General features: G+C 40.3%; 1 protein-coding gene across 1 annotated transcript in view; it reads left to right on the top strand.

The window, feature by feature from the left end:
• The window catches only part of gmds (GDP-mannose 4,6-dehydratase), a 347,045-nt gene that overhangs the window by 49,904 nt on the left and 271,021 nt on the right, over positions 1-26,120 (top strand). Inside the window, exons 2-4 of the mRNA XM_007908694.2 lie at positions 5,132-5,176; positions 7,991-8,078; positions 12,600-12,709. Coding sequence (XP_007906885.1) covers positions 5,132-5,176; positions 7,991-8,078; positions 12,600-12,709 — 243 coding nt within the window. The remainder of the gene's footprint in view (positions 1-5,131; positions 5,177-7,990; positions 8,079-12,599; positions 12,710-26,120) is intronic.

Below are 26,120 nucleotides of genomic sequence, written 5' to 3'. Positions count from 1 at the left end.
GGGGGGAAGAATTGAATTAAAAATCATTCTGCAACGTAAAGAATCTGTTATTGCTAAGAACTAAACAAAACTGGTCATGAAAAATTAATTCTTTATGAGCACTCTCCAGCAGTACTGTGCATCATTTAAATCAATTTGATTATAATCTCTATTTACACTTGGCTCATTTCCCAATTGGTCCGAATGAAATTAATACAGTTTTTAATCATGGGATGTGATTAATTCCTGGCGTAAGTGAATGTGGTGAGATTAAATAAATAATTATTGCAGTGACCAGATTGATATTTCACACATGAAATAGCAATCTTGGAAAATGGTTTGGCTACAGACGTAAGTGATTTTACTCTCAACATACTGTATTTTGTTTTGAGCAGTAGAGCAATTATATCTTTTTATTTTAAAAAAAAGGATTGTTGCTGGCAAACAGCACAGCACCAAAATCTGGTATCAAATTTGATTATAAACTGCTGGAGAGCTGCCATTAAAACAGTGAGTACAGTAGTTGGATGACAGCCGAACAAGTCTTGTCTGAGCATGTATGATTGTATAATCTGGCAGTACACTGTCTGCTTGTCATCTAACTCCACATGCAAACCTGCTTTTTGGTGACCTTATAGCCTGAAAGTTAACAGCTGGTTTCACCCACCAAATGCTTGCAAAATTCACCTGTGAAATAAAAACTGCCAATTGTACAGCCCTCTATGCTTACAGGAGCCACATCTTTTTTAAAAAACTAAAACAATATTCTAACAAATTGCTCACTCGTCTCACTGCTCGTTGTAGGTTGTTAATGACACATTTGTCTCCCGAATATTCACTTTATTTCTAATTAATCTCATTCTGTTAAGGGCTTCAAGACATTTCTTTTACATGAAAAGCTGGTACCTAAATACAAGTAGGTCTTGTATCCTCACGCATGGACCCAACAGAACATTATATTTTTAGACTTCTTACCATTACTTTAAGAATACACTAACAGGAAAATAATAAATGAGTTTAAGAGCATATTCAGTTGAATATGTTCAGCTGAATGTATTCTCGAAAGACATTTTGAACTTGTGCATTTTAACAATACAGTGCGAGCAAAGATAAAGCTTTCATTTTGCTTGAGTATTAGACTACTGGATTGAGTATTTTATGTTAGTTTATTCACTGATACTTGTACATTTTTCTTATGTCATATTTTTCAGAAGCAAACTGTTTACTGAGCAATGACTCGTTGACACACATTCTCACTTAATTACTAGCACAGTCCAACCCCATTTCAACTCATCACTTGAGGGTCCATAAAATGAAATCCCGGGTTATAATGGAGACCGTTGTAATGTAGCCACTCACCAGCACTTCCAGGATTGTGGGGATCAATGCTGATGTCATTGTGCTTATGCACCAGTCAGTGCAGACGACTCTCATGAGCATGAATGTTTCCAGGGATGATGCTGACATCTGTGCACTATGCCCAGGAAATTGTCCAGTCAGTGCCAAGGCAGGAAGTATACCACACCTTAGTGTACTGCGGATCCACCATGTTCCTGTGTTATGTTCTCTCCACTATAATGATGTCTAACTGTAGGTGCTCCACCCTTCATCACATTTTCCTCTTCTGGAGGCCTGGATCATTAGGAATGCACAGAACCACTATTCCTTGTCAGTGAGTGTAGTTGGTCGCAAATTGGACAATACGGTACAAACTAACATTTGTATAGTACCTTTCACGTCAGGAGGACGTCCAAATGCACTTAACAATACTAAATAGTTACCTGAGCTGGGGGTGGGAGCACAGACAAAGAAAGATAGATCTTGAATGAGGTGATGGAGGGAGCAAACAGCTCCTATTCTTGTGCCTACAGTGAGTTGTGCATTCTCCCCTTTCATCTTAGTTGAGTTTACCCATTATAGGGATGTTCTGTGGTGGATTTTAGAGAGGGGAATGGATTTTGATGAGAAAACCATTCTGGAATTTAAATACTTTTTTAACCCAATATTTTCAATACTTCTACAACCAATTAGTTGAAGATGACACTATAGTGCAATGCTGGGGGTGGCGTCCTTCGGTTAAGATGTCCAACTGCGGTCCTGATTGTTTGTTCAGCTGGATGTTAAAGATCACTTGGCACTATTCGAAAAGAGGTGGCAATTTCTCCCAGTGTCCTGGCCAACAGCCCATCCAATTAAAATTGATCATTCACCCCATGGGTGTTTGTGGGATATTGCCTTGCGCCAATTGGTTGCCACGTTCATCTACAAAATGCACAGTCACTGCACCTTACAGTAAATCCTACGAAGTGTTTTGAGACATCCTCTCGACAGGCGAGGATTATTGTTATTGTGCACTGATACCAGATTAAAATTTGTGTATAAGGTTTATTAAAACTTACAGCCAGCAATATACAGTGTTGTAACAGAGCTTCAGTCACCCACAAGTCTGGCTTTTCTCCTAATTTTCTCTGTATAAAGACATTGATAGCCATATCGCACCACACTGAATGCATCTGGTTTTCTTTAACATAAAAATATATTTATTTAAGAAGAATTCTATGCTTGTATAGTACATTTGTACAGATTCATTATATATTATTTCTCTAGTTTCTGAAGAGATTTATCTTTCAGCCACTTACAAAAGTACGGGACATGCAAGTGGCCCAGCACTTTTAGAAATAAATGTTTTGCTCATATTGCTGGGAAGAGTTCTTTCTGTGTTTCTGTTTCCCACTTATTGGAAAGTAGTGCCCCTATCACTTGATAGAGTAGGAAATGCTGTAAAATGAAAAGAAAGCTGGTGCCAGCTCTGTTCCATTGTGAGTGGAAACTCTGAGAAACAGCCAGAGTGAAGGGGAAAAAGACCTATTGACAAGAGCTCAGTTCTGCTCTGTCTCACAGACTGACTGAGGACTGTCCAGTTTTGTTTTAAAAATACATTGTGTGTATATGTTGGGGGAGGGGGCCCTCAATGATTTTTTCTTCACATTTGCTGAATTGCTGACATGAAATAAGGAATAAAACTCCACTGATTTAAAAGAAAATCACATTTTCCACTTGATGTTTGGTATTGGAGTTCGTTCTTATTCCTGTAAATGAATTGAAACAAAGACTTCTCTTTTGCCACATTCACCCCCTTACAGCTCTTCTGGTTTTATGGAAACTTGGCAATTTTGAACATTTCCTTTAGCAGCAATAAGTTAATAGCCTATAATGTTTGTCTAAAATTAGTATCTGGAGATTTCTTAACCAAAAGTACAATAAGTGTGTGCGTGCTTTATGGAAAACCGGTCGTACCAACTTATTTGCATTCAGGTTCTAGTTTCTGATCTAATGAGCACAGTACTTTTTGATATATGCATTGTTAATTGTCACTTTGTAACACACCCACAGTGATTCATAGTATTTTGGCTGTACTTTTAGGATTAATTAGTGACTTGCTTGCCACAAGCTTCCAAGGTCAAATTTAAACCTGCACTAAAAGCCAGTAAACCACCCATGTGTACAGTCAATATGCCATTGTTTTAAGTGAGATCCCAGAAGGAGTTGTGGAAAAATCATCCCGAGGGAAGGGAATAGAATCAAAGTACATGCATACTGTTCAGTTGGTTTTTAGATCTGAATTCGTGACCTGAAAATGAAAGCAGGATATACTGATGGTGTAGTTTAAGTGATTGTTCTTAAGAATATTTGAAGCTGTCTTACTTGAACTCACTTTGCCTGACAATGGAGAGTTTTATCTGTTTTCAGCCAGTCTTTGGAAACATCATGAAGTTTCCATTGAATCATTGTACAAGATAATCATAACAATCCTTGCATTTGATATAGCGCCTTATCACGTCTCAAAGCGGTTTATGGAACTTACTGCAAAGTGTAGTGACTGTGGATTTGTAGGCGAACTGACAGCCAATTTGCGCACAACAATATCCCACAAACAGTCATGAAGTGAATGACTAATTTTAACCTGAGGGACTTGTTGACCAGGACACTGGGAAAAACTCCCTTTCCTTTTCAAATAGTGCCATCTTTAATAATAATAAGAAGAATCCTTGCATTTGATATAGCGCTTTTCACGTCTTCTAGACGTCTCAAAGCGCTTCACAGAATATACTGTAAAGTGAATTGACCGTATATTTGTGGACAAAACGCGGCAGCCAATTGTGCACAGCAGTGTCCCACAAACAGTGGTGGATTGAAAATGACCAATTTATTATTGTTTTGTTTTGGAGGGATTATTATTGTCTACCTGAACAGGCAGACAGGACTTCAGTTTAACATCTCATCCGAAGGATCGCAGCTCCAACACTGTAGCACTCCTCAACACTGCACTGGAGTGTCCATCTCAGATGGAGCATCGATCATCAAATAAAATGCACAATGTTTCATATGTCCATGTTTTGGGGCCACAGTTTCAAATCATAATTCAAACTGCATAGAATCAAACTCCACATAAATCTAATCAGAATTTTTGGAGTGAAATGGCTTTTGAGCATCTACAAAGTTGGCATTTTGTATGGACTATAAATTAAGATTGTTCATTGTCCTAAATATTCTTATCAGTTCAATCATAATCCTAATAATTATAATAATAATCCTTGCATTTAATATAGCACTTTATCACGTCAAGATGTCTCAAAGCGCTTCATAGGATTTTACTATAAAGTGGATTGATTTTGTATTTTGTGGACGAAATTATTCATTGCATGCAGAAAAAATGCCTATTCGTTGTGTGTTTCTACTTAAATATATATATGTATATATTGTGTGTATATACGTATAATATATTTGGCAACAAACATTGCTTGCAAACTAGTCTTTTGAGATAATTTTTTGTAACTTCCCAAATATTGTATTTAATCTTCATGGTTTTAAAGAGATATAGTTAATTCTTTTCCCCACCAATTATACCTGTAATTGAAGGTATCACATGGTTATTACAAACAGTTTAGATGGATTAAACGTTTTTTTCTAGAAATTCAGCAGGTAGAATTGGCAACAATAACTAAAAACACCTAGGCTGGATTAGCCAGCCTTTCTTAACTTTCTTAACAATTAAGACAACATCTTGACTTTCACAAATTTATTAAGTTGAATATGAATTTCAAGAGATGATTTTCTAACCTTCTGTGTTTTGTGTTTTATTTCCCCTCAGGATGGATCGTATTTGGCTGAGTTTCTCTTGCAAAAGGGCTATGAGGTGAGAAAGTCCAGACTTGAATGGTTGATTTTTTGCTGCAGTTATCATGTGTTTCCTGTGTTTCCATATACTCTTTGTGTGTTTCCAGTCAAGTGCCGATAAATAATCTCAGTTGCAGAAGAGAACATGCGACCTAGCAAAACCATTGTGCCAGCTCATTGTTTTCATTATCATTTAGGTCTGCTGCTGTATTCTGTCTGTTCCTTTGGGACGTGCCTCCTACACACATCTCGTAGTGTCAGATCACCAGCAACCTACAGAAGGAATCTCAGATTAATTGGGGAACTAGTAAATGATGTAATATGCCACAAAAACAAATGATGCAATTGAAAACTCTGGATATTACGCTTCTCCTTGTCTCAATTCCTGTCCCAGTTAAAACAGCACTCAAGGGAATTAATGGACTATGTTACAGGGCAGAGGTTTATTACAGTGGATGTTTTATAGTAGATCCATGTGAGAGGTGGATACACTTAACCTTCCTTAGGTTTCAAGGAATTGGACTTGGACCTCGAGAACATCAAGGTTGCTAGCACTTAACAAGCTGCCCTATGAAGGTCCTCCCAGCACATTGAAGGTGGGTATCCATCAGATAACTGATGAGTAATCTCTGAGGCTTGGGGTGACAGCTGCTGGAACACATTATCTGGAGATTGAGTTTGTGAACACATGTTCTATCATCCAGTTCCTGAAATCCACCTTGGTTGGTTAGCAGAGATCACCCCAGAGTTTCAGCTGAAGTAAGCCAGTTGGCCCATTTGGTCTCATTCTTCCAAAACTCTCCCCTACAGTATAGCATGAAGCTGCTTCTTAAATTATTGTGCGGGCCTTAACCATCTTTCCTGTTAGTTGTACCTTGTTCAGACAGGATTGGATTGGTTGTGATGCCAGAACTGGAGTTGAAGCACTTCTCAACTCTCCTTGCCTGGCTTACACATAAAAAAGGCATTGAAGCAAGGTACTGGTGAATACTTGGTTCCCATGAAATCTTTGGCCAGTGTGAGTCATCCCTAATTGGCCACCAATATTTATTATATCTCAACTACCTGTCCATCATGAACAAGGCTATCTCTGACCGCTTCCTCATCTCCCTCTCTTCCCGTAATCCCCTCCCCCCTCCAAGCCCTCCACCATTTTTTTCCACCCTTGGAAAAAGCTTCCCCCCGAGTCCTTCACAAATGCTCTCTCATCCTTGGACCTTCTATCCCTTGGCCTTACACCTGCAGCAATCCCGACGCAGCCATCAAGCTGCTAAACATACGTCTCTCCTCAATTTTCAATTCCCTTGCCCCCCCACCCCACCCCGAAATCCAAACATACCCCCTCGTATAGCAGCCACCTCTGCTCCCTTGAATACCAAATGCAGATGCTCGAGCGCAGATGGAATAAAACTGGCCTCTTGGTTCATCGCCAAATGTAGCTTGAGCATCTTCGTACCTACCACCTCTCATTCACACAGGCCAAAACTACTTTCTATTCCTAGGCCATTCTGGAGGCCAAAAATAACCCTGTAACTGTCAATTCAACTCCCTTGCACCAGTGGGTTCAGTAACTCTTCCAATCACGTTGACACTATTTTAAACAAAGTCCAAAAATTGAAATTGAGAGAGAAATATAAAATAGTGTTGAAGTTGATTTACATTCTTTGTAGCAATTTGTTTTTCAACTATTCAAGCATCATAAACAGGTTTACTTGTCCACATCTCTCTGTGGGACCACCAATGAGTTTACTTACTCATATCTTTCACTCAACTATGCCATGACTTTTTCAGTCTTTCACCGGCTGTAAATGGGTCTTCAAACCAGTTTTCGGTCATTGTTAAAAAATACAAGTGTCTAGTTTTAATTTGGAGCAATTTTTTGATGTGAGCAGAGGTCGCAATTTTACCTGTTCAGGGAAAGTTAAGCTTTCTTTTTTTAATATGTTTTGTGACTTGTCAAAAATGTTTCGTTTTCAAACAAATTCAGTAATCCTTCATTCTTAACCAGATTGGATGAAGGTTGGGTATGGTTTGTCATTGATCAGTCTTGAACCTTGAAGCCACATTAGATAATTGACATACACAATCATACACATTTAACAAATGCTAGCCAATCTGCTCTAATCCCATTGCCTGTTCTTTCCATTTCTCTGTTTCCATTTTATATCTCTTTCAACGTTCATCCAGTTCACTTTCAAATATTATGGTGTCAGCCTTGCTCAGTTGGAAGTACTTTTGCTCTGAAATATGACCGGTGCAATATAAAATGTAGCATTGTATTGATGGGCCATTGTTTTATATCCTCAAATTAATTTCACATACTTTACAGTCAATAGCCAGAGATAACCTTCTTCCTATTAGCATGTGTCAGATTTGACTCTTGGTACCAGAGGTGATAGATTTGTGTGCAGGCCCCACTATGCCTTATAAATTAACCCCCTTGTTCCAAAAAACTTTTATAACAATCTAATTTCCTATCCTGCAATGGACAGACTAGTACACTGCATTCCATGACTTGGATGAATGTTGTCAGATACCTTTGTTATATTCTTTATATTTATATTCATTATATACGTGTTATATCATCCGCAGTTGGGACTTCAGCCTTTCTGCCCCCACTCATGCTATTTGTTTTGTATCAGGAGGTGAGCTGTTTCACGGCAGACCGCATGTTTTTTTGGATAGTGGTAGTGATTTATCAGTCCAGTTGGAGTTGTTGTGTTGGATTCCTTCTGCAGATTTCACCCTTTGGATGTTCTTTTTTTAGGTCTGCTAATGGTAGTAACTGAATGATGGCTGTATTTAACATGCTTTTTTGCATTTTTCTACGCAGGTGCATGGTATTGTACGTCGATCCAGTTCTTTCAACACTGGGCGTATCGAGCATTTATACAAGAATCCACATACACACACAGAAGGAAGTAAGTTTGTGTCCATACATGGCTGACACTTTCCTCTTTGCCTACATGCTGTTTTTGGGCCAGATTTACCATTCTGTTCTATTCCAACTTTTTCTTCCTGTCTTCTGAGTGCATCAGGAAGAAAATTGATTTTCTGAATCTCAAAACAAACACCCGGTTTGGCTTTATGACTGTGTTTGAACGGCGTTTTCTTTTACTGTTTGGATTTATAAGTGTACCTCTTTTAGCCACGATAATCTGGCAATAAAACTGGGTTATTATTTTGTTAGAATAGATTTCAATGTTAACTTTTTATGGCTAATTGTGGTGATCCAGATGCACTCAGTAATGATTCTGACTAGAGTGAAGTTTAACACTGCACACATGGAGGTGGGGAAAAAGTAGCCTACTTATTCCCAATCAAATTGTTATGCATATTTTGTAAAATTTACTTAATCTGTTACACAGATGAGAAACTGTACTGTTCAAGCCCCAAAAGAATCACAGTTGGTTTATCCTGTCTGAAGTGCAGTTTATTGAAACCTACAAATGCACTAACATTGTACTTGTGAATTGATCAAGATGCTTCTGAGTGTTCAAGATCTAAGGTGAACTTTGACCTAAAGAGTCATTGTGGGTGGTCTCAAAATCGAAAAGCATATGTTGGCCATAAGCGAGTTACAAATGGGCATTAAATAAGTACTAATATCTGGTGTGAAGCACAGTGGGGTCCAAGTTGCAAAAGTATTTTTAACTATCGAATCCTGCAGGTATCCGGATGTGTCAGGGGCCAACCCTCATTGGTGCCAGGAACCTCCTTTAGCTGAAATCTGGCTTCACAGAAATTGGAACTGAGATCAACAACTGAGCAGGGCTCCTGAGAGTTGTTATGCAGGATTTGCTAGACATAAATCTTTTTCCTGCTGTTGCATATTAGACAGCAGGATTACAAAAATAGTGATCAAATTGCTTTATGGGAGGGTATTTTGAAATATTCTGGTTATGACTATTCCGAGAAGCTTTTTATCAGACGCATGTTCTGAAAATCACCCAAAATGTCTTGTATTAGTACATGTGCAATTAGCCTCAACCCAAAGCCTTAGCCTACATTTCAAATATCTCTGTGTATAATAGTGGAAACAAGATGAATTCCCATTTTCTCCTGCGTTGAGAATTAGAAAGTTGCGTAGTCACTAGAGGTTTGTTAAGTTATTGGACTTTTCAATTGATTTGGTGTTGGGAAAGTGTAATGCAGATTGCAAAAATATAACTTGTTAAAGATCATTATTATTAGAGTTTCTTTTGTTTATTGTAATCAAACTTTTATGCTACTATCATGAGGATGTGTCAGTTTGTGTCAAATTGATGTGGTTTCCATATTAGAATTAACATACAGCATAATGTTACTCTGACTTAATTGGCATTGATTTGAATTCCTCTCCTGAAATTGCCTCCAGCCGGTGGTTTTGGACTGATATCAATCTGAATTGCTACAGGGTGACTCCAGTTGTATAGCAGCTGACAATTTAAGTGCCGCAAAACATTCATCCTATGTGAAAGGTGCTCTTTAAGTGGAGTTGTTGTTCACTGAACTTTTAAACTTTAAAAACAAATACAGTGCAGCTCTGAAGTGATGTGCTTCATTAGAGCACAAATTCGCTTATAATATGGTTGCACTGTGGACCCCATTCACTATACCAGCTGGATTTTCACACTGAAATGGACAAATCTAGGTTATTAGGTCTCCGTCAACATCACTTCCTAATTTGCATATGTGCAGAAGTAGGAAATGACACCGGTGTTCACTTGGTAACCCAGGATCACAGCAAGGCCAAGTTAGCTGAGCAGTGGGGGTAACCAGAGGAGTAGGGTAAGAGATCAGTGAGATAATGTAGTTCCAGGTAGTAGATGGATTGGTAGATCAAGGTATGGAGCTTTGAAATTGATCTGCTGGGAACTTGGGAGGCCAGTGGAAACTGATGAGGACTGGAGTGATGGGAGAGAACTGGAGTGATGGGAGAGAACTGGAGTGATGGGAGAGGACTGGGGTGATGAGCTTTCAGGATATGGTGCAGCAGAGGATGCAGCTGGCAGACTATTGGATGAGTTGCAACTTGTGAATGCTGGAACTAGGAAGATAAGTGAGGCATGCAAGTTTAAGCGGGATGTGACAAAAGCATGAATGGCTTTGGGTGTGAAATTGTGGCGGAGGTGAAGAAAAGCAGTCTTAGTGAAGTACTGGATGTGAGAGAGAAAGGAAAATGGGGGAGCTGGATGCCAAGTTTGCGCACCAGTTCGGCGAGTAGTGTAGGTGGATACCAAACACTACTATAATTGTGTTGCAGTGTACAAATAAACTTTCTGAGTAGGCTAATGAACTTGGGAGAGTAGTCTGCACTCTGAGGCCTCCCTGCTGGGCAGTGGAGTTCTGTGAATAAAGGCGAGTGATTTGGAGCAGGTAATAAAGTATAATTTTGCTTCTCAATCCATGAGGATCTTAATCTGAATTTCAGCCAACCTGTATCTTTATCAATTATCTTAGACTCCGAATCTTTCTTCAATCCTGAATGCTACCTCTATCTCCGGCCTTCCGATCCAGGCATCCGTCTCGGAGCAGACTATGGATGGCATTGGGTGTGAGATGGTCAGGCGACTGAATGGGTGCTTCCTTCATCATCTGGTCTTCCTCTCCCATCCATTTGGACTTAAAATTGTTATTTCAAATAGTGAGATCTAAATGGACATAGAGCAAAAGGAAAAGAGAAACACAAAAGAGAAAACTGGCAAATGAAGTGCAGAAAATGTGTTAGAGTTTGCATTTGAATTTAGTGAGAGCTGCAGACCTTTGTGGTTTTCAGAGAGCGGGGAAAGCAAGGGGACTTCAAGAGAGGCAATATTATTGTAAATGAGCACAAAGGACTTGTGAAGGGGCGGGAGAGGATAGGCAGCGGTCAGCGAGATGTTTTGACCAAGCTAAAGCTAATACCTGGGATAAGATGCAGATTCTAGCAAACCCCTCATCTGATTCTTGTTCTGCCCCAACCAGCTTGGATTTTCAGTTCAGCCATGGACTATTATCAGTTTCCTCTTCGGATTCTCTTCTGATATCTACTAATTTTTGTGTTGTTTATTTGTGGAATTTGCTGCATTGTCAGAGGTGCTGTCCTTCAGATGAGACATTACACAAGGTCCTGTCTGCCTGTTCAGATGGATGATAAAGATCCCATGGCATGTTTTGAAACAAGAAGGAAGTTTTTTGTGGTGTCCTGGCCAACAATCCCCCAAATAAATATCATTTACTTCATGGTTGTTTATCAAACATTGCTGTACACAAATCAACAGCCTAGTTTGTCAACAAAATACACAAGCCACAGCACAGGAAGCACTTTGAGATGTGAAAGGCCCTATGTCAAATGCAAGGATTATTATAAATTTTAACTGAACATTTTGTTTTACAAACTTTTGAGGAATTCCCCTTGCTGTTTCAGTGTACATTCCAGAATGCCCATGCAATGCTGAATAATATTGTAATGTCACCTTTGCAGATTTATGGAAAAGCTTATCTCTAATACATCGCTGGGAAATTCCAAACGCACCAATACGTAACTTTATAATTTATGGACTCCCACTAACCCTCTCTCCAAGTTGATTAGTCACATCTATGAATACGTGCACTTTTTCATTTCCTTTGGGCTGGTTGTGTTACTAGTATTGGGTAACAGTTTGCCACAACCAGCATGTTGAATTCCATTTGTATTGGAGTATATTGTGTGTTCCATTGTGAAGTTTGGAAATAAATATGAAGGTTGTATTACTGACTTTCTAAGATATTATAGATGTTAAAATTAAAAAGTGAGGTGACGAGTACTGCATTCCATGATTCAAATAAAATCAGGGGAAAAAAACAGATTGATTGAGAAGAAGTGGTGTTAAGGTTGATTTTACGTCTATCGGAGAGATACATACTTGAAGAGCCTTCCAGACATAGGAGCTGCATGTTTCCCCTCCACCCTCCAACCTTCTCTTTGCTTTTGCATCTCGTGACATGGCTCATTCACTCTGCGGTACAGTCCCTTGGAAGCCGGCTTGCTTCTTTTGTCTCGTCTAAGTGTCATTTCTTCATGCATGAGTCTTGAGATTACCATTAGCTTTATTCAACCTTGCAAAGCATTGCCGCTGAGCAGCTCCTATCTACATGAATGAGTTTTCCAGCTGGCCATACAGATCATAATCAGAAGTAGGAACATTGGTGGATCTCCCCACCCTCCGGACCAGCGGGGTGTTGAGGCTAATACAGCACTCATGTAGTTGCCCCAACTAACACAGCACAAACTGGAAACTTGGCAGCCTTCAGGTTTTTGGATATGGTTTAGCTTTAATGTATTGTTTCTTTAATGTTCTTGGAATGGACTCGTTTGCGTTTTATGCAATGGCTATTCGTTGATTTTTAAAAGAAACAATACAAACATTGTAACATTGACTATTATGACCTGACTCCCATTGTACATGCATTATGTACTAACCTGGCCTTTTGGTTTGCAGATATGAAACTGCACTACGGAGACCTTACTGACAGTATGTGCCTGGTGAAAATCATCAATGCAGTGAAGCCAACTGAAATCTACAACCTGGGTGCGCAGAGTCATGTAAAAGTAAGTCACTTTGACCTGAAGTTAATATCCCATGCATTACGTACCTAAACATGGTGGAATCTACATGTACATACATCTACATCTACCTGTATTAGATAGGTGTATAGTATTTGGGACGTCCTCCTGATGTGAAAGGTCCAATACAAATGTAATTTGTTGTTGTTTGGGAAAATTGAGCAGTTTTCTGAATAACAGTGCTGATGGACACACACAGAAAATGAAGCTGAATGGTAAATAAAAGCTCTTCTGGTATTAAAATGGTAATAAATCTGAAAGTCAGAAAGAGGAAAAAAAACTAGTGTAACCTATCATTTTTTACTTTTTCAACCCTTTAATTCTGGTTTTGTAATTGGCACTTGTGTAAGCCCTGTTTTGAGAAGATTTATGTTGTTGAAACAATGAGCAATGTGGGCTGTAATGTGCATCCTCTCCATTGTTTCTGCTGGATTGAAACTGCAGTGGGTGGTGTAAGGCTGGGTATCTGAGCCAGATGTGCAGGTCCAGGAATCAACTGTGCTCTGAAAAAGCCCCTGTTGGCTGATGCTGACCAATTGCTTCGTAAAAAAAGAGGTCAAATTACAAAATTGATTTCAATATTTTCCATATTCAGGGAGTAGAATTACGTTGTTGATATTGTATATAGATCAACAAGCAAATTACATAGTGACATGGGGAGGAAGGGTATTAAAGGTTACAGTGAAATAATGGGGAATTGGGATTTGGGTTTCATTGGACATTACAAATACCACCAGAATACAATGAGTCAATGGCCCCCTACTGTATTGTAGATTTCTATGATTCCAGATAAATTCAAGTATGTCAGACCCTGAAAATCATGTGAACAGTTCAATTGTTGCTCAGTCCTTAACTTCAGCGTTCAGAGTTAGAGCATTTAATTTCCTAATAATTATCTGTGTTTGATGCACATTTCTTGGGGTTTAGGTCCTCCCACCTCAACCTTCAAGGCACTGTCCTTGAGTGGTTTAGGTCGTACCTTTCTCACCGTCTTCACTTTGTCTCGACGAATGGCTTCTCCTCCACCCCCCGTACTGTCTCATGTGGAGTCCCTCAGGGCTCTGTCCTCGGTCCCCTCCTCTTCACCCTCTACATGCTCCCCCTTGGTGACATCATCCGCAGACATGGAGTTAACTTCCACATGTATGCGGATGACACCCAACTCTACCTTTCCTCCTCTACTCTCAACTCCACGACCACCGATGTCCTGACAGCCTGTCTGTCCGACATTGAGTCCTGGACGAGAGACAACTTTCTTCAGCTCAACGTGCGAAAAACCGAGGCCCTCCTGATTGGTTCGCGTCAGCGCCTCCGCACCTCAGGCGCCGACACTTGTCTCCTCACCCATCTTCAGATCGCACCTGAAGACCAAACATGGAAGACTAAGCTCTGAGATGCTACCCGCATGTGAATGGCATTATATAAAATGCAAGCTACTATATTTGTGAATTGCTACATGTTTCTCTTATCTCAATAAAATGCCAGTGGTCTTCTCCCCTTCCAATCAGTGCTGTTTGCACAGTTAATCCCATGGCTGCCATGGACTACCATCTTGGATTTCTGACCTGACTCTTTTTGCTGAAATCTGCTAATGTGGAAGCAGACTTTCAGTGAGAGATTTCAGGAAACCAACTACATTCAGTCAGTTTCCTGTTCTAGTAAATTGTGACTGAAAAATACTGTTTTTCAGTCCCCGATTGGTGTAGAACATGCCAACAGGGAAATTGAGAAAAATCTCGGTGTGTCAGTTGAGTCATCACTCACCATGTCCAACCAGTGTGAGGCAGTGATAAACAATAACAAAATTACATTTATAGAGCGTCTTTCACGACAGGAGGACGTCCCAAGGCGCTGGACAGTCAGGGGTCAGGACCTGAGCATGGGGGAGTGTTGGGGGAGGGTTAGGGGAAGGCAGAGAGGTGGGAAGGTGACTGAAGGCACGATCGAAGAGGAGGGTCTTGAGACCAGCCTTGAAGGAGACAAGGGAGGAAGTGAGGCGAAGGGACTGTGCGATGGAGTTCCAGAGTGTGGGGGAAGAGAGGCTGAAAGCCCGGTCACCGATGATAGGGCGGGTCAGGCAGGAGACATGGAGCAGGCCGGAGTCCGCTGAACGGAGGGTGCGAGCAGGTTGGTAGGGAGTCAGCAGGTCAGAGAGGTAGGAGGGGGAAAGGCCATGGATGGTCTTTAAAGTGAGGACGAGGATCTTGAATTCGATCCACTGAGGAATGGGGAGCCAGTGGATCGGGCGAGGGTGGGAGTGGAGCCCCTGGTGCGCGAAAGTACACAAGCTGCAGAGTTTTGGATGATCTGCAGCTTGTGAAGGGAAGAGTTGGGAAGGCCGATGAGGAGGGAGTTTGCATAATCGAGCCTTGATAAGACGAATGCGTGGGTGAAGGTTTCGGCAGCCTGAGGGATGAGGCAGTAGCGGAGTCTGCCAATGTTGCGGAGGTGGTGTAGGCAGTGCCGGTCATAGTGCGGATGTGGGGGAGAAAGGACAGTTCAGGGACAAACAAGACACCCAGGTTCCTGACTGGCTTAATTATATTGAGTTTGCAGCCGTGGAGGCTGATGTTGCCAGCGCCTGAGGTGTGGAGGTGCCAGCACGAGCTAATCAGGAGGGCCTCGGTCTTGCTGACGTTCAGTTGGAGAAAGTTCTCCCTTGTCCAGGACTTGATGTCAGATAGGCAGTCGGTCAGGACGTCAGTAGTCCTGGAGTTCAGGGTGGAGTCAGAGAGATAGAGTTGGGTGTCATCCGCATACGTGTGGAAATTTACCCCATGTCTGCGGATGATGTCACCAAGGAGGAGCATGTAGAGGGTGAAGAGGAGGGGACCGGGGGCAGAGCCCTGAGGAACGCCGAACGAGACATGTGGGGACTGGAGGAGAAGCTGCTTGCCGAGACGAAGTGGAGGCGGTGTGAAAGGTAGGACCTGAACCAGTCAAGGACAAAACCTTGAAGGTTGAAGTGGGAAGAGAGGTGGTGGAGGAGGATTGAGTGGTCCATGGTGTCAAAGGCAGCGGAGAGGACGAGGAGGCAGAGGAAGCCCTGGTCACACATGGTCAGGATGATGTTTGTGACCTTGACCAGAGCAGTTTCTGTGCTGTGGGCAGCATGGAAACTCGATTGGAGGGGCTCATAGAGGGAAGTGAGAGGAGAGGAAAAAACGAAGCTGGGTGGCGACGGCTCTCTCAAGGACCTTAGACAGAAAAGGGAGGTGGGAGATGGGCCGGTAGCTGGATAGCTGTGATGGGTCAAGGGAAGGTTTCTTCAAGGTGGGGGTGATAGTGGCTGTTCACATAAACAAAGTGAAAAAGTTACATTGCCAGAGCAGTTGAATTCAAACATCCAGAACTCCTACCTAAGCTGTATGATGTGCTGCAGGATTCACTGGATAGTAATCGAGAACAGCAACCCTGCTTTTCTCCTTCCATACCACAGTTGGGCTGAGGCCAGTTGCTGCTCTCCTGGTTGAGGTTAGGTAGCACAGCACAGACTGGAGACCTCACCTGCGACCTCCTTAGTCTGCAGATCTGTTTCACACCAGATGGTGGTTTTACCAACTGAGCCATGTGGAAACTCATGAATTCTCTTTCCCACTTAATCCTGCCAAGAGTTCTCCGAGCTCTTGCACAACTAGAAATTTGGCTTCGGGTTTAATTATAATGTCAAATTGGCTGTACAACGAATAGTACACCACAAATAGTTATTTCCTTCCAGTTGACTAATTCATTCTTTTGGATTGCTGAACACTAAATCTAATCTAGCATCTCCCTCAGTACTGCACTTCACATGTTATGTTCATGCTGTATTTAGCCACTAATTACTTCTAAGAAATTGTTTACACTTTCTTTGCCCATTTCTATTTACTCCTGGTTTGATACTTTAATTTCTGGAGTACTGAAATCTCTCTTAATCTCAGTTTTATGGCTTCCTCTTTTCTCTCTCTCTATTGCCGGCAGAACTCCCTTTCTAAATGTTTGTCTTCAGCAGCTCATAGCAGTTCTCAATACTTATTTTTTTATTGCCCTTGTGACAAACATCTGGCTGGCTTATTGCTTGTATCCCTCAATGAGTTGAGAATTGGGGGGGGCGAAGCAACTCATTCATTTCCCAAACTGTTGCTATTTGAACAACAACAGCTCGCATTTATATAGCACTCTTCATGCAGGGTAGCATTTTGGAGAGCTTGAAACACTGAACATCGACCAGAGAGAAGCCTATCATGGTCTCTTGGCTGAGGAGGCTGCTTAGGAAGTCGAGAAGGCACCTGAGGGAAAAATGGAAACACTATTGAAATTATATATTATTTAGAAGGTCTGCATCAGGAGAACGGTGGGCAGTCGGCATTCATCGTGGTTGGTTGAATAATAATAATTCTTACATTTGGCACAGTACCTTTCACATTAGGAGGATGTTTCTGGATACAAGAGGATATACTATAAAGTGGAGTGAGAAATGTGTAACCAGTTCTCAAATACCCTTTTTTACACTTGCTCAATCTTGATTTGTTTTACCTAATTTTCTTATTTTCTGCTGCTTGTTGCATCACCTCCACCTTCACCTGGCCCCACTGGCTCACCATCCCTCAGAGGATAGAATTCAAAATCTTTGTCCTCACTTTCAAGGCCCTTCATGGCCTTGACCTCTCCTACATCTCTGACCTGCTGACCCCCTATCAATCTGTCCGCTCCCTCTGTTCAGCAGGCTCCGGCCTGCTCCATGTCTCCCGCCCGACCCGTCCTACCATCGGCGACCGAGCTAACAACGTCCGCCCACACCCTTTGGAACTCCATCCCACAATCCCTTCGCCTTGCTCCCTCTTTTGCCTCCTTCAAGGCAAGACTCAACACCCTGCTTTTCGACCTCGTCTTCAGCTGGCCTCCTACCCCTCTGCCCTCCCTCATCCCAACCCTGCCCCCACACGCTTGGGTCCTGATCCCCGACTGTTCAGTGCCTTGGGGCGCCCACCCGACATGAAAGGTGCTTTACAAATGTAAATTTTGTTTTGTTCTGTACCCATCCTTCAAGGGTTGGAGTGCAGCCTGTTGTTGCTGGTCAGCCAATATAATGAAGTTCTTTCAATTCAGTAGCATCCTGCACTTTTCATTTTGTACTGGAGGTCACATCTGAAATGATTGATTGCATGAATAATACCAATCCCTTTTTGTGATTCTTTCAGTATGTTATGCACCACTATTTGTATTTGTTGAGTGAATTGGGACAGTTTTAAGCTTGTGAGCTGTTCTTTGTGTTTCATTAATTGGATTGTTTGTCTTCAATATTTTTACATGTATATGTTTATGTTGGCTGCCAACCCCAAGAATATGCAGTTCTCTGTGTATCTCTCTCACTTTCAGACCATTAAAAATGAGCCATTTCTGAGAGTAAGGAAAATAAAATAATAGGAAGTTGGCCTGGTTTCCTGTAGGAAACACATGAAGATGTAATTGATTCTTACAAATACGATTACAGTACTGTAGGAGCATAACTTTCACAGAAATATAAACACACGTCATTGTGAAGTGCGAAATTTATCTTTCACTACCTATATTTTAAAACCTTGTGCACCGATGACGAGAATTCTCAGTTGCACGTTAAGCAGAGGTCTATTTGAATGTTTTACCATTAGCACAGCTGGAGGTTGATTTGGTTCTGCTGGGAGTAAGTGCTAAGGTATAAGTTGGTGCAGACGATTTATTCATTTATGGCACATCTGGGGAATAATGAGGCCACGCTTCTCTTTGTCTTCTCCTTTCTTGTCCCTTATAAATATGTTATAATTCACATCTAACATTTGTCCCTGCCCAAGAGACTCATGATCAGCATGAACGTATATGGTCATTGTGCGAGTGTATCATGTAGGAAGGGCTGTGTGCGTGCGTGTGTAAGAGGTGCTGTGTGTGTATGTTGTGTAGGAGGGGCTGTGGGTGTTTAGGGGGGACTCTGGGTATGGTTTATGGAATGGGAAGGAATCAGTTTACAAAGTGTGTAAATTAGAGAAAAGTGTTGAATAAAAATAGAAGTATTGCAATTATGTGTGACATAAGAAGCTTGGCAAATTCTGCTCTTCTAATGTTTGAGTTTAAACCCAAACTTAGAATTTTATTTGTAATATGGTCTGTATTTAATGGGCCTCTAGCCTTTTTTCCACTCTTTTCTAGGTATCTATATGATTGGTGAAATCTTTTTTTCTCAAGCATTTCCAGATTTCCTAGTGAGCAATGCTGCTCACCTGGGAAGCAGGTTATCCTTGAAGTTGAGCTGGCTCCAAGATGTGCTTGGTAACGTAATGTGAGAATTGAGTCAATCCTTCGAGGTAGTCTCTGCAGTCTGGTTCCTGGTTCCTGGCACAGCCAGGCTGCCTCATTGGCAGGACTTGGAGGATCCAGACCAGTCACTAGGAACAAAGATTCTTCCCATTCAGATCCTGTATGGTGGAGTAGGGTGGTCCTAGCTTGTCAGGAAGCTTGTCAGACAGTGCTTTAATGCAAGCTGTGTGGTTTTAGCTGGTTAGACTCCAGCAGAAAGTACCCTGATGCATACTCTGGGGTCCCCAAGATTTGGCTCTTGCCAACCAGCACTTAATACTTCACAGAGTTAAGTAAACAAGGTGCGTCCCTCCAGGGAGAGAGTGCACATTCAATTCCAGATACAGGAATTTCCATGTGCAGGTGTCATACATATATGGAACTCTCAATCTGCTTTGGATGCTCTTAAACATGGTGATGGGTTTCTGCAAGTGCCAGAGACCCAGCTGATCAAACAAAATGAGCAGTTCCATATTGTTTTGCTTTTATTTATAGAAATTAGACTATTTCAGTTTGCATTTTCAAATGCTCCCAATGCTCTAGCGACAAACTTGCACTTTTCATTATACAAATGTAATTTTTGATTTGATTTTTGATTTTCAGCTGTAATCAGGTACACATTCCTGTGTCCTGTAACCTCTGAGCAGTCTAGTGAACTTGTATAATCTAACCTGTAATTTAAACACTTTACTGACTTGTTGTGCTGTTTCAAATGTAACATAATACTAATAATTCTTGCATTTGACAGAACGTGTTGCATGCTTCTAGTAGAAACATAAGTGGAATGAAAAGTGAAACGATTTTGCAGTGTAGTTTCATTATATGGTATCATTAAATAAAATAGGCCTTGATATGCTGTATGGTATGCCAAGGCTGAAAATTACAAAATGTGATGTGTTGATGAACATATTGTTGGAAAAAAATTGCGTCAGCCTGGCTTAGTGGTAGTTCTCTAGCCTCTGAGTCAGAAGGTTGTGGGTTGAAGTCCCATATTCTATTCCATCACTGTTCACATTGGTTAAACGCAGAAGTTACGAGCATCACATGTTAGACTTATGGCTTGTGGATCATCATTGCAAGTTAGAGGGATACTGATTCATGTCTAATTTATTTTTGTTCAGATGAATCTGTATCCTACTCGTGGCTGTCGAATACCACAATCTGTAAGTCAGAATCTTTGGGGACAATCATTGTGAATCGACTTGGGAAGTGTAGGGATCGTTTTCAGCACACCCACAGACCAGTCGATAATTAACACACTGAATGGTGCTTTTTACAACGATGTGTTAATTAATATATCACACATTGCAGTTTTCACCCCACAATATATGCCACCTACATCAAGTGAAAAATGTTTCTAAATGTGTATTCAGCTGCCTTCAAGTCCAACGCTTTTCCTGAGGCCCAGCAGCTCAATGCAATGCAATTTCTTCTTTTAAATAGTAAGAAATAGTAATTTCATGATGGTTTGTTTAGAACGGGAACTCCTAAGTAAACGTGAGTGATGATTGATGCTGTATAAAGGAATCACGGTCACATTTCTGAACAATACTCACATGTTGTGTAAGGCCAGAATCTTGTGTAAACAGGAGAACAACAAGCACTCCCTGAAGCTGATCGTATTTAAAATGTATATGGTTTTGACAGCGGGTTGTAGAACTGTTTTTTTTTAAATGCCTGAGTTTGAAGAACAACAACAAATTGCATTCATATAGCACCTTTCACATTTGGATGATGTCCCAAGACACTTTAAAGGTGAGGACAAAGATTTTAAACTCGATCCTCTGGGGGATGGGGAAGCCAGTGAAGAGCCAAGCTGAACCCCTGTCTTCTTTAGTTCAATTTTTAAAAAAATTGCCAGTCACAATTTTCCTTTTAAAATCCTTTCTAAATTGGTTTTAAAATAGCTTGTGTGGTGTGTGCGTGTGCACACATGCATTCATGTGCATGTTTGTGTAAACCCACGTGTGAGTACAGTGGAAGCTGCTCAAGTCAGACACATCCATTTGTATGTTCATGGGTGCGTATGTATGTGGGTGAGTATATGTGTGGGTGAGGGTTAAAGGAAAGAAGACCTGTAGTCAATAATCGCATCAAACACTTACAGTGTCAGTTATGGTTTAATGCAACAGAAAACCCAACCCCTCTTTTCCTCACACGCTCTCCCGTCATCCCATTTCCCACACAGTCCTTTTTAGAACCTCAACATGTCTTCACTGACTTGTTCACTGCTGAATATTGAGGGCATTTTTCTGGTATAGACTCATGTCCTTAGGAACTGGAATGAGATTGGCCAGACCTATTTAGTACTGTTACATGTCATTGACAGTGGGAGGTTTTCATTCCATTTGTCTAGGCATGGTTTGAGCACGGACTGGAATAACAGTCTTCTAGACTAGTCTCGAGGAAGCAATCTCAAAGAAAGTGTGGACTTATCAGCATTTAAATTAAGTAATGTTTCAGAGAGACTGGGCAGCATTGTAAAACATTTGTGAAGAAACCGACAAACAGTTAATCTTAAGACTAAAAACATGCTTTTTTTCACATACATATAACTGGTATTTTTCACCTTAAAAAGACACAGTCACTGCACTTTAAAGTATATCTTGCAAAGCGCTTGGAGATGTCCTCCCGACATGAAAGGCGCTGTATCAAATGTAAGTATTTGGTGGGTTCAATATTGTCACAGAATTGTAGTACAGTTGAGTTCAAAACTCAATTTATGGACACCTAAGTAATGAGGGCAACATATTGTTCAGGTCACTTTTCCATGGTCTGTGTAGGTTTATTTTCCCTTTTAAAACTAATGGTGACCAAAATCCCAGTCTCACAAATGAGGGCAAATTGGGCCATTCTATTGATTGCCCTGAATGGTGAGTTTCCATTGCAGTTTCTCTATTGAATAGACAGATGGCGGCAGTGTGCCACACTGTGTTGAGAATCTTTGCCCACTGTACGTGTGCTGTACAGTATTTGTATGCAGATGCTGCTGTGTTAGTCTACATCAATTTCATCCTCAATATGGGCTAATCCTGGCAGCAAATGGGATAGGCCGGACAGCCTGGACTGATAACTTGAAGGTGAAATGGAATAAAGAGAACACTTGCAATTCTGCAACAACAGCAACTTGCATTTATATAGCACACTTCACATGGGGTAGCATCTCAGAGAACTTCTGCAGCATTATGCTGACCCTGATGTGAGGCTGTGATGACCCTCATCCTGATTTGGGCTGGTTTGGCCTGTTTTAACCCTGGATTTGGCCTGGGTTGACCCTGTGTTTGGGCTGTGTGCACCCAGAGGTTGAGCGGTGTGAATCCTGTGCTTGGGCTGTATTTTATGTGCAAAGGAACAGACATAATAGAACAAGTTGCATCTTTCTGTGCGGAAATATATCTGTATTTTTGTTTCTTCGGTTGCAGGCACACACCCTCCTATCCCCAAGGTATGGCAAAGTATTCAGCTGGAGATATGATGGTAGTTTATAATTGAGCTTAACAGCAGAAAATCTCCTTTTTATTCCAAGACAAATTGGCAAGATAAACTATTTATAGGAAATAGTTGTGGAACGTTCTGTTACTGAAAATGCTGGGCTGCCTCAGATTACGGTATGGTTTGGCCAGTGTGCGTACGTTTTCAGTCAAGCAAGATTAAAATGAAAATATCAGCCCATGAATCAGGGAGGCATGTTCAGCCTGTCTCGCACAAATTTGCCAACTTTTCAGAAACGCTGCTCTCTGTCCTCTCCATTGTAACGACGAAAGAGCAGAACTGGTTTTCAGTCTGTATATTTGGCTGTTTTGTAATTGTCTGCTGCATTTCGCCCACAGTATACTCTGTGAAGAAGTGATAAGGCACTATATCAAATGCAAGGATTATTATTATGAACTGCTGATTCAGAGCATGGGTCTAACTGTTCAAAGTGGCTACTTGGAAATCATGTATCATGTTATTGAACGCTGTTTGTGGTATTAAAGTGAAATTATGTTTTTTCACAGGTGGTTTCATTAACCTATTCATGTATCTAAAGGATATGCATTTTGCTTTGTGAGCAACTGTTTAGTTCAACTGAATTGCAGTACAGTTTTTTTGTTGTCACTACTTGGATAGAATCCAGCATTTAAGTTTATTTTCTGTGTTGCAGATCAAATGTAGCTATAGATGAAGGTGAATTTTTGAATCTGATGTTGACTGTTAGTGGAGGATCATAATGTGTCACTGAGCACAATGGTAAGGATTGACACAACATTTGATACATAGCCAAAAGCAATGATATTTAGAGAGTTGGTTTCCTTCGGTGAGGAGCTACTTTGAATAAAACAATAGACTAACCTCAAATTTCAGTCCATTGACACATTATTTAGCTATAATACAGATATTCTTGTGGACTGAGAAATTGTTTGAAATTTGAAGCAAAACAGGAATTGGCCAATTTTTCCTTTTTTAAAATAAATTCTGATGTTTACAATGCTTTTTTTAAAAAAAGGTATCGATCTGCACTAAAATTATAAAAATATAGTTCAGACGTTTGCAGTGGAAAAAGAAATTCATAAATCGTATCACCAGAGTTAAAAGTAAGTCATGTATTTGGAAAATAGATTGGATGAATAATAAGAATAATGTTAAGCCTTGTATTTGGTAGAGCACTTCTCACTTCAGGAGAACATCTTAAAGCGCTTCATGGTATATACTGTAAAGTCTAGTGACTGTGTATTTTGTAGGCAAATGTGGATTCCAGGTACACAGTGCAGACCAGCTGTGAAGAAAAGTCAACCTATAACCAGATTTGCCTTCAGCCAAAATGTACATATTGAGATTGACTGAGACTGGAACAAATTGGGACTTGATATGAATATGCTTACAACATGGAAGCATTCAGCTAGCAATTGGCTTTTACCAGTTTATTCAAAAGTGGATTGATCTGTGCATCAGGTGTGGCCATTGTTATGTTTAACTGGCAACTCCAGAAATACTTCACTACAGCATTTTGCTTTGATGCACTGCCATCTTTTCTTTTGTTGGCTCCAAGAGTGATATAATACAAATGCGTTTTGTCCATATGTGTGTTAAACTTGGCGAAGCAATTTCTCTTAGTGCTTTTCTGATCCTGAACGAAAAGGTTTGTTCATATTTTTCCGTAAGATACAAACTTTGTTTTAAAATAAATAAGATTTAATGTAGCTAAATGTGTGCACTCACATGCAAGTGATGCAGTCAAGGTAATATTGTCACCTGGTAGATTCTGACGTAAGTATAGATATTTTTAAGAGAGTACGGAAATCTTTATGGATAATCGCTTGAAGCTATCCTACTGCATAAGTACACAATATTACAGCCATAATTAAATCTGGTACTAGACACTTTATCTAATGTAATGTTCCCATGCTTTCAGCAAAAAATTGCATGTTGTAAGTGCTTTGGCCCAAGAACATGACATTTGATATTGTTAGATATAAATTAGTCAAATTGTGACTAGTTTAAATATTTTCAGCAAAACTGCACATTGTAAGTGCTTTGGCCTGAGAACATGATGTTTGATATTGTTAGACATAAATTAGTCAAATTGTGACTCGTTTAAATTACAGTCTCTCTAATTAACTCTTTCCTCCAGATTTTTGTGTGGATGTTATTTTTGCATTGAGAATTTCAGTGGCGAGACTGATGTATGCACAGTAGTCTATCAGTCTGTGTAAAAACGGTGTGGAAAAGGCCACTTCAAACATGTGCCCACTGTTCCTGCCCAACTCGAGCCCATTCCTTTCAAGAGTTTGCAATAAATCATTCTTGGAACCAACAAGAGGAAAGGTGGCAGTGCATCGAAGCAAAATGCTGTAGCGAAATATTTCTGGTACGTTACACAGAATGCCTGGAGTTGCTGTAGTCTAGTTAAACATTTTGTCATTTGTATATTTCTTTAGAGAAAAAAATGTAACCATCTGAACATTTCATAATATGAAGCTTATTTTTTGGTGCCATGCTAATAGTTTAGAACATGAACTTAAAACACTCGCTGGGTTGAGGAATGAACTCTGTCGGTGCACACGGTCCCAAGTTGATATTAAGCCGATATGTGGGCTGCCTTGTTTGTGCAGATACATGCCCAAAAATTGATAAAAAGCCTCCGTAATCAATCCCTGAGCATCTGCTTTTTTAAATAATTCTCTGCATCATTTCATAATGAGTAGACTAGACAGGTGAGCTAGAAGTTTGTAATTAAGCTCAACTGTAGTATGATGCCAGAGATTCAAAATTACAGGCTTCATTCTAGCAAAACAGCTATAGATCCACACGTGACAGACGCTTCTTGGTTTTGAAAATTCGAGCAGAGTTTAATGTGTTCTATTTCCTTTAGAAAAATGCCGTCAATGAGATTAGATTCTCAAACTCAAATAATGAAATTAAGTCTCTGGATTTTCGTGGGCGGAGGTCACAAAACCATGATTTATAGTTTGATCTGTTTGAAAGTAAGGAATATACTTGTCATGAAGTGATCTGACGTTTTGTGGCAACACAAATAATTTTTTTCCGTAACAGTGGGCTAATTTACAAAGAACTCCAAGCAAAACCTGAAACTGCATTTAAAGAATATCACCACAGAACTAAGTTTCACAGGAAACCTCTGCACAAGAGTAATAAACAGTTTGAGAATCAGACCAGGAGTTTCTGAAAGATGTTTAAGGTCGATGTGAGTTTTTGCTCCTGTTCCATTTGTTTAAAATATTTACAGATCAATAGTTTGCTTGCACTAATAGATTGAATTTTGTTTTATTTTAATGAAAAAATAATTTGTATGCACGTTTTAACTTCAAAATTCTTAAGTGTTTTCTTTCAAAATAAGTGCAATGCAAAGATTATTTTTATTCTAAAGGAAACCAGATTGTCACATTAATTTGTAAAAGCTAATTTATTGCTCCATTTTAAAATTAATTTGGTTTTTTTTACATCTTCTTCATAGACTATTTTGTTCATTGAATATAAACCAACAATTCTGTCAATATAAACTGCAGTTTGAGTCCCCACATTTATCTCAAGTAAAAAGTGGTTTCGTACAAAAAGTGATGCCCTTGTGTTGGACTAAACTGCACAT

Source organism: Callorhinchus milii, unplaced genomic scaffold, assembly GCF_018977255.1.
Source record: "Callorhinchus milii isolate IMCB2004 unplaced genomic scaffold, IMCB_Cmil_1.0 Scaffold2, whole genome shotgun sequence".
Lineage (NCBI taxonomy): Eukaryota > Metazoa > Chordata > Chondrichthyes > Chimaeriformes > Callorhinchidae > Callorhinchus > Callorhinchus milii.
Note: the sequence above shows the minus strand (reverse complement) of the source record. Positions and strands in the feature narration are given on the sequence as shown.